This window comes from Lycium barbarum, chromosome 4, assembly GCF_019175385.1.
Source record: "Lycium barbarum isolate Lr01 chromosome 4, ASM1917538v2, whole genome shotgun sequence".
NCBI lineage: Eukaryota > Viridiplantae > Streptophyta > Magnoliopsida > Solanales > Solanaceae > Lycium > Lycium barbarum.
In genome coordinates, this window is record NC_083340.1 from 35,460,548 (window position 1) to 35,470,455 (window position 9,908).

Here is a 9,908-nt window from a genome sequence, read left to right on the forward strand (position 1 = left end):
AATAGAAGGACTCAAGCTCCGGTGAAATGTATCAATAGAAGGAGATGCACTACAACATTATTGTTTACCCCGAATTTCGGTAACAATTAAATTTGTAAGTGATGTATATGATATGTGAATGAACTTTAATCTGTTAGGTTAGTGAGAAGTGTCAATGAATTTGTTTGTAGCTATATTCATATGAATAGGTGCTTGCGATATATATATATATATATATATATATATATATATATATATATATATATATATATATATATATATATATATATATGCGTGTGATGGTGGTTGATTTATGCCAAATATATTAAGTAATATTGAAAGGATAAGCAACCTAATGAAGAACACCAGGAGATTCGAACCAATATCTTTTGGGTGAGAACTTTATATATTTGACTATTACAATGTTCAGATATGAAAAAAAGAAGCAAACCCAAAAAGGGGAGGAATGTTCTCTATTTATAGGTATGCCTTGTGGGCCATGAATGCAACACAAAAAGCCGTTTTGAATAGAGAAACCCTAAAAAGATAAAGTATGACCGTACGGTCTGACACCCGTACGATCGTCAGTGCAAATGACAGAACGGTTTTCTGACGCGTGGCAACCTCACAACCGGTTATCCGGATCAACGGACACGTTGACTTAGGCTCGGTCTGTCCGGACCAACAGACACGTTGATTTGGGCTCGGCGTATCCAGACCAACGAACACGTTTTTTTTGTCTCGGGTCCATTACATTCGGTACGAAAACCCGGTGTGAAGAAAAGATCGAACATGCTCGTGCTCATTTGGACTTATCCTCGGCTCCGGTCTCACCGGTCACACATTGACCCGATTTTTACCGTATACAGATAGTCCCCACACTTTCCGGATCGTAGATTTATCGGAGCGACGGGAAGTGGATAAGTCCCAAAAGCGGCGGTTCCACAAGCTCGTTCTTATCTTCAAATTAGGCGGGAACCGTTATGTCACGTCCTTCTGACATCGGCCACGTGTCTTACCCCGAGTGGCTAGCCTCGGGAACCGCCTTAACCCACGTCGCTTCAAGTCACATTCCATTAATTCTGGGACACATGTAATCTCTCGATTGGTCGTCCTCTGTAACCGCTACAGTGAACCGTCTATATAAGGGCCAAAGTTGCTCATTTTTTACTTTCCATTTTCACTTCTCACTTCCTACTTCTTACTTCTTACCTCTTTAATCTTAAGCTTTTTCGTTAACTTCCCTCCTTGCTTTGAATCTTCAACGTTTTCGACAACAAAGTTCAAACCGAGTCTTCAATCCTTATAATCTTCATCTTTCATTATTTCGTTCCTGCCTAGAAACTTTCATCTGCATCTTCAAATCTTCATACCAACTCCTTCATCTTTAAAATGTTGTCCAACACCGATTCTGCTTCCCAGGACGTTCCTTCGGTTTCTTCCCCGAGCGCCGAGCCTACTTCTAAACCCAAAGGCAAAACCTTTGTGGAACCAACCGTTCTGGACATAATACCGTCCAAACCTAATTATAATCACGAGTTTGCCGTTGAGAAATCGATACAAATCGCGGATAGGGGTTTCGACGTGAGGCGGTACCCTTCGTCAATTACAGAGGATCTCCTCTCTTGAGTCCGGGCTGATTGTGGATGGGATAAGCATCAGGTGCAAGTGTTCGCCCCCGGCCTCGATGAGTCCATTACTGACTACAAAGAAGGGTTCCTGTACGTTTACACGTACCCATTCCCTCTTAAACTCGATCCCCCAAATGATCCGATTATTCTCGAGATGTGCCGGACATACAATGTATGCTTAGCCCAACTCGGGCTGATTATCTGGAGGATCGTGGCCTACCTCCGTCTATTGTCTAATAATGCCAACAAGGAATTCACATTGGCACATTTCATCCGATTGTATAGCCTAAGGATCTTCCGAGGGGGCGTGATAAAGGTCGCCAAACGAGGTCGGAACCCGATTCTTTCCAAACTCGATGAGGATAGAGATCGAAGATGGTTGGAACGTTATGTCCGGGTAAGGACCGCAGACATTATTCCGGCTGATTATATGCCCTTTTCTGGAAAGTGGAATAACAGCCGTAAGTTCCTCAGTTGTTTTTCCTCTATAGTTGTCTTTCCTCTATACTTTATCCAAATTTGCTCCCTCACATGCATATATATATAAAAACGTTATCTCAGCCGAGGCATGGATACCCGACGATGTCCGTAACCTTACCAAGTGGGTTGAGGAAATTATCAGCCAATACCTTCACGCTGAACGGACATGGGGAGACCTGTCCCGTGGCCGGTGGGTTGCCCAAAATCATGGTAATCTTCCCCTTGATTCGGTGCTTATTGCTCCCTGCCGTTTTGCCTTGTCTTTCTATAACTCTTTTGATATTCAGGCTTGCCCAAGGGCTCTGTGGAGCCACGGCCCGAACCAATGGCTGAGCCTGCCACATCGACATCTGAATTTGATACGGCAGGTTCATCCCGGCTTATTTCCGCTGCCAAAAAGTGGCAAAGGAAACCCTCGGCCAAAAGGCAGAAGCAAAAGAAAAGGTCGAGGAGCGAAGTTCGGACCCTGAGGGATGAATCCGAGCCCGATTTTATTATTCGAAGGGTTAATGCGGGCCCCTTCATCGCCTCTATTCCTGAGGAAGAAACTACCTTTCCGCCCTCATCTACAGCTGAGAAAATAACTGACATTCCGACCCCGAACACAGGTGGGGAAGACGATATTCTTTTCCGATTCCTTTAAGGTCCATTGAACGACATTTTAGGTGATGCCTCGCCCGAAGCGGCACCCTTGGTGAAGACGCCTAGAAGATCTGTCCCGTTCTCGGACACCGAGGCTGATCAAAGGGCTGAATCAGCCCCGGACAACGAGGCTATAATGGCTACCAACGCATTACCCGGGAGCGACCAAGCTACCACATCTGAGGTACCCGCATCTACCGGGGATGCTGGAGCTGTTCCGGTCTCTCGCGCTCCTGCATCGAGGTCCGATAACCTGGATGACATGTTCTCGGATATCCCTCCTGTAATCGGGGAAGCTTCCAGGTTTGGCCATCTTCCCATTCCTCGGGCCACGAGGGCGGCTAGCCGGTCCACTAAAACGGGTGCGAGGAACAACCTTGTAGGTATTTTCCCCGCCCCCAATGTAGAACCGAGAAGGAGGAGGTCGACCGTGGTCACCGTCCTCGAGGATTGTAGTTTTTTATCCCGCCCTGTTGGGGTTTCAAGTTATCTAAGGCTTCTTATTTCAGATTCGAACAAGGAAAAAATGGCCTGGATTCCTTGGCAGTGCCTTATAAACGAAGGCATGCATGCAGGCAACCGGGTAAATTTTATGCTCGTCTTTCCATAATATGGATGTGCGATTTTCTACTCTTGTTTACTCTATTTCCTAACTTGATTTGCTTCTTCTTCTGCAGAGTGTTGTGCTCGTTAATGAGGGCTTTATCCGGGCCCAACACGAGATTGATGACTTAAAGGCCTAGTTGGATGCCCAGGGCCGAGAGACGGAGAAGTTCCAGCTCCTCCTGCAGGAGAAAGAAGACCATCTGAGTCGGGCCGCTGTACTTCCTAACCTTCAATCCAAGCTCAAACCGACAAAGGCCGAGAACCTTCGCTTAAAAGCCGAGTTGGCCGATATGATTGAAAAGAACCGGCTCCTGGAAACTGATAACGTCGATCTTGGCCGAGATAATGCCAATTTTACTATGAGGCTTGGTGAACTCGAGGCCACTATTTTCCAACTTCAGAATGAACTTAACTCGGTCAAGGCTGATGCCGTGAAGATGGCATAAAGACATCACCAGCTTGAATCCGAGAGTGCCAATGACAAGGCGAAACTGAGAGTGGCAGAGGAGAAAGCCGAGACTCGAGCTCGGATCAGTAATGAGGTCAAGAGCAAGCTCGAGGAGGCTACTGAGGCCAATGATCTGCTTCAAACTGAGTTTGAATCGGTTAATCAAATTCGAATAGCTCTTCTTGAAGTGAGATCCAAGCTAGAGGCTAGATTGAAAAAAACCGAGGTCGATCTAGAAGAGTCTCTTAAAGACATGGAGGCTGTCGAGGCTCGTTTTACGATTTTGATTGAGTACGAATGGTGAAAATCCCGGCGTGCTACCCTCGAATAAGTTGAAAGAGGGTTAGAGGACATCCAGGCCCGAATACTCGAAGCCAAAGAAATTGAGGACAGGGCTAAGAAAGTCTTTGATGCCGACTCTGAAGACTCCGAGCAAACGGTTTTTGATAATTCTGGCTCCAACCATACCGGGTAGACTAGGTCCTGTACGAGCCTTCATTTTGTTTTTGTTTTGGCTTGTTTTAGAAGTCTAAGTGTAAAGCCTTGGTTTATGAAATGCATATTTTCCTTTTGGCTGTTGTGTTTCTTCATTCTTTTATTGTATGCTACGATTTTTGCCTTAAATGCTCATTTCATATGGGATATAACCAAGGTTCGGAGCTACCTTTTTATCCAATTTGAGCCTTTTTTTAACTCATTGAGTATTGGCCTTTCCTTCGTTCAGCATGTTTTTTACCGAGGGTTGTATCGAGTGGTTTGCCTGCGGGGCTTATTTGTACTTTGTGAATTCAGACGTCTTCGAATCATGTTGAGCATTTTGGGTTGAGGGTTTTAATTTGTTTGAACCTTTCCCGACCGTCTACTTATAATAGATTAGGTTCGGATACCTGAATCCCCGCCTTTGTGAAATTTTGAGACGGTATTCCCCACTCGAAGGTGTTGAAAGATTTTGGGCTCGGTTCATCTTGACCTTGCTGCCTTTGCCAAATTTTGTTAATAATCCCTGGTATAGGGTATTTAATACAAAGAAGTGTCCGAGACGTATGCTTTCATAACACTTCTTTATATAGCCAGTGTTTGTTCATACATAATATGAGGATTTCATCTGTTTCCTTCTGTTTTTACCGTAGCAAATACTAGCTGGACACGATTCGTTTTGATCGTTTGGTCCTTACATTGAAACCTAACACAGAAGGTCCGGGTTTACACAAAAATAAGAAGCATAAAATTTCGAAGGCCTTTCTGGGATAGGCCTTGTTTAGTCGTTTCTTCATCTGCTTCGATGAGTTGAACTCATTCTACCTTTCCGAGATAGGCCTTGATGTGGGTATGATAGTACCCTAGTGTTTATCCGAGCAACATGATCGGGTAAGGACTATTAAGTCCCCAGCGAAGGGCAAACCCTCCGTTTCTGGGTACTTTGCCTTGTTTTCATAAAGTAACACGTTGTACTTGTTGCCTCGTTAAAAACCTTGTCGGAAAACCCACTTCGGGACAAAACCAGACTAAGGAAAAGAGTGCAACACATGTTTTCAGACCTAACTCCACCCCCTCGGGGTTTATCTTGATACCGCTTCTGCAAAAAAGGATAGGTTAATAAAAGATGATCACAAGGGTCAACGGTCCATACCTTAGCAATAATATTTCTTCAAATGAGCCACATTCCAGTTATTGCGCAACCGTTGCCCGTCCATGGATTCCAGTTGGTACGATCCTTTGCCCGTTACTCCGGTTACCTTGTACGGCCCTTCCCAGTTTGGACCTAATTTCCCATCATTGGGGTTCTTGGTATTCAAAGTAACTTTCCGAAGTACCAAGTCCCCAAATCGGAAATGTCGTAGATTGGCCCTCCGGTTGTAGTACCTCTTCATTCTTTGTTTTTGAGCCGCTAAACAGACCAACGCATTTTCGCGTAGTTCGTCCGCCAGGTCGAGCTTTACGGACATAACCGCCTCGTTTTACCCGTTGGTGGCGTATTGGAATCGGAGGCTCGATTCACTAACTTCTACGAGAATTAGAGCTTCGGCCCTGTAGACTAACGAGAATGGTGTCTCTCCTGTGCTCGACTTTGACGTCGTTCTGTAAGCTCATAATACCTGCGGCAAAACTTCCCTCCATTCATGTTTCGATGTTTCAAGCCTTTTCTTTAGATTTTGAATTATTATTTTGTTCGTGGATTCCGCTTTGCCCGTTTGTACTCGGGTGATACGGAGCCGACACTATATTCTTGATCTTCAACCCTTTGAGAAAGTTATTCACCTTGCTGCCAATGAACTGAGGGCCGTTATCACAGGTTATCTCGACCGAGATGTCGAAACGACAGATAATATGGTCCCATATGAAGTCAATAAGCTCATTTTCTCTAATCTTTTCGAAAGCCTGCGCTTCAACCCACTTTGAGAAGTAGTTAGTCATAAACATAATGAAACGAGCCTTACCTGGTGCCCATGGAAGAGGACCGATGATGTCTATCCCCTACTTCATGAATGGTCAAAGGGAAATCACCGGGTGCAGCAACTCCCTGGGTTGGTGAATCATCGGGGTGTGCCTTTGACACCCATCACATTTTCGGACAAAATATTTCGCATCTTCCTCCATCCGGTTCCAGTAATAGCCGGCTCTGATAATTTTTCAAACTAATCCTTCCGCCCCGAGTGATTACCGCAGGTACCCTCGTGGACTTCTCTCATCACGTAATCTGTTTCTCCGAGACCCAAACATTTGGCAAGAGGTCCAAAGAAATATCGTAGATACAATTGGCCGTCTACCAAGCATAATCGAGCTGCTTTGGTCCGAAGTGATTGTGATTCTTTTGGGTCACTCGGGAGCTTCCCATCTTGCAAGCAGTCGATGTATCTGTTGCGCCAGTCCCAATTTAGACCCATTGTATTTATCTCGGCCTGACCGTTTTCTATCGCCGAGTTCATCAATTGGACTACGGCACCGGAGTTAAATTCCTCTGCTTCGACCGAAGAGCCCAAATTGGCCAATGCATCGACTTCGTTGTTCTGCTCCCTGGGTATGTGTTGCATAGTCCATTCTTTTGACCGGTGTAATATCACCTGAGTTTTATCTAAGTACCTTTGCATCCGCTCATCCTTGACCTCGAAGACGCCATTCACGTGGTTCACGACCAAGAGAGAGTCACATCTTTCTTCAATTGTTTCGCCTCCCATACTCCGAGCTAATTCCAAACCTGCAATCATAGCCTCGTACTCGGCTTTATTGTTAGTCAATTTTATAGTTCTGATCGATTGTCTAATGACATCACATGTGGGAGTTTGAAGAACAATGCCTAACCCGGATCAGTCCGGATACTTCACCTCCCGGATAGAGCCCATTTTTTAAAGCTTTGTTACCTCATCTTTTACGAAGGCATGTTTTGGCTCGGCCATTGGTCTGCTTTTCTGCTTCACCGGAGGGAATTTTCTATCGAGGCTGAGCTTATGGGTTGTGAATTCTTATGGTACACCTGTCATGTCTATATGGGACTACGCAAAACAATCGTCATTAGCTTGAAGAAATTTAATTAACTTGTTCCTGAGCTCCGAGGTTAACCCCGTGCCCAGGTATACCTTTCTATCCGGTAGATGTACGAACAAGATGATTTGCTCCAGCTCCTCTACGGTAGACTTGGTTGCATCCGAATCATCCGGTGATACAAATGATCTAGGCACGTCGAAATCGCCCTCTTCATCAACCAGGTCCGTTTCCTTCTGCTCTGCTTCCGAACCCGTATTCTTTAATTGCTATTTGGTGGCCTTTCCTTCGATTGATTCTTCATCTCTTTGATCCGGATTCTTTGAAAAGAGGGGCTTCCTCGACCGCGAATATTTCTCTTGCTACGGGCTGTTCGCCTCAGATAGTTTCTATCCCTTCCGGAGTTGGGAACTTTAACAACTGATGCAGTGTCGATGGTATTGCTCTCATGCTATGAATCCATAGTCTACCGAGCAAAGCATTATACTTCATATCTCCCTTGATGACGTAGAACACCGTCTGCTGTATGGTGCCGTCAATGTTAACCGGCAAAGACATTTCGCCCTTCCTAGTTTCGCTGGCCATATTGAACCCGCTGAGTACTCGGGCTACCGGCACAATCTGGTCGAGCAGCCTCAGTTGGTCGACCACTCTCCAACGGATGATGTTGGCTGAACTACCTGGGTCAATCAAAATACATTTAACTTGTGATTTAAAAATAAGGATAGAAATTACCAATGCATCATTGTGCGGTTGAATGATGCCTTCTGCATCCTCGTTACTGAAGGAGATAGAGCCCTCGGGTACGTAGTCCCGGGTGCGCTTTTCTCGTACAATTGAGACCTTTGTTCTTTTCATGACCGAACCTCGTGGAGCATCTGTTCCCCCAATTATCATATTGATCATATGTTGAGGTTCCACCGGTTCAACTCGTTTGTGACTCTCCCTTTCTTTGTAGTGGTTTTTGGCTCGTTCACTCATAAATTCTCGAAGGTGGCAATTTTTCAATAAACGAGCCACCTCCTCCCTTAACTGGCGACAATCTTCAGTTCTGTGCCCATGTGTCTTATGATACTCACACACCATGTTTGGGTCCCGTTGACTCAGGTCGGATCTTAATGGCCTTGGCCATCTAGCCTCCGTGATATAGCCGATAGCCAAGACGAGGTCCGAGGTATTGATGTTGAAGTTGTATTCCGATATCCTCGGTACGTCTTTATTGCTAACCGAACTCCCAGCGTCACTTCTAAAAGACAGGCCTCAACTGTTTGACGGGAGCTCAGCTCGTTTATCGCTGTTGACACCCAATTTTGTCCCGCCTCTTCTTCGAAATACCTGTTTACGCTTCTAATATTTTTGGAAAATTAAAAATATATATTTGTATTTTTTACTATAATTATTAGCCTCTTATCAATACCGGCGTTTCATTATTCTATTACAGTTACTAGCTATCATCATCATCATTTATCACTTATTATTATTATTATTATTATTATTATTATTACTATTATTATTATTATTATTATTACTATTATTATTATTATTATTATTATTATTATTATTATAATTCACAATTTTTATCATTTCATCATTTTACCAGCTTACGCACACGCATCGCATTTATCTTTGCATAATTAAATAATAGTGTTTATTTACTGTGAATTTTTGAAATATTATTGCACGGCTATTACAACGCCATTTTTTATCTGAGCACTAATAATTGCATATTTTATATTAACACAAGTTATTTAAATAGGTCTTTTATTTAAACGTAGTAGCCCAATCAACCCATACTATTTTCGGACCAATTCATAAATCAGTCCACATTTTAATTTACCTAGCCACATTTTAAATACCCCAGCCCATATATTTTCAGCCAACCCAGTCCATTAAATCATTACCCGACCCGGCCCAATCCATTTATTTTTTACCTAATCCTCTTTTCCTTTCATTTTCTTTACCTGCGCCGCATACACCCTCCCCGCTCCCTTCTCTCTCCTTCACTCCCTCTCTTCTCCTTCATCACCGCTGTCACCCCACTCCGCCCTGTCCCCCCCACGCTTCTGCCACCCCACGCCTTCCTATTCCCCACTTCGACCTTGTCCCCCCGCTCCTCTCTCTCCTTCTTTCGAACGGAAACCCGAATCCACCCTATAAATAGCGGTGGGTTGGGATCTGTTAAAGGGGGATTTTTGGATTCATGAAATTACCCCAAAAAAGAAAGGATCTTTGATTCATAAAATCTCCCCAAGAACAGCTTGTTTTAGCCGCAGAAATCCCCTAGAAATTAGGGTTCGAAGTCGGAGTCGCAAAGTTCCCCCTAAGTTTCCGATATCAAAAAAAATAATCTATATCGTCGTTTTGTTTTACCCCTTTGGTCTCTGTTTGGATTCGAGTGTGTACGAATTCGGGACTCGCAGTGTTCGAAGTAGATCAAAGATTCGAGGTCTCACTTCGCTACGCCCGAAGAAGGTAATTCTCCATTATTTTTTTTTATTTCTGTTGCGTCTTTGTTGTTCTGTGTTATTTTTTGGTTTATTGTTCCATAATTCAAGTATGTTAGTTTTAGTTAAGTTATTCTAGTTCGATAAATAAATTTGTTTCTGTGTTAGTCTGTTTTATGTGGTAAAACATGTTTATGT

General features: G+C 44.0%; 1 protein-coding gene across 1 annotated transcript; it reads right to left on the minus strand.

Annotated features, from left to right (window-relative positions):
• Positions 1–7,644: 7,644 nt before the first annotated feature.
• Positions 7,645–8,352, minus strand: LOC132637412 (uncharacterized). The gene is made up of 2 exons (XM_060354501.1): positions 8,031–8,352; positions 7,645–7,946 (listed from the first exon to the last, which is right to left on the minus strand). The coding sequence occupies exons 1-2, from the start codon at positions 8,350–8,352 to the stop codon at positions 7,645–7,647; spliced, it is 624 nt and encodes a 207-aa protein (XP_060210484.1).
• Between the last annotated feature and the right edge of the window lie 1,556 nt (positions 8,353–9,908).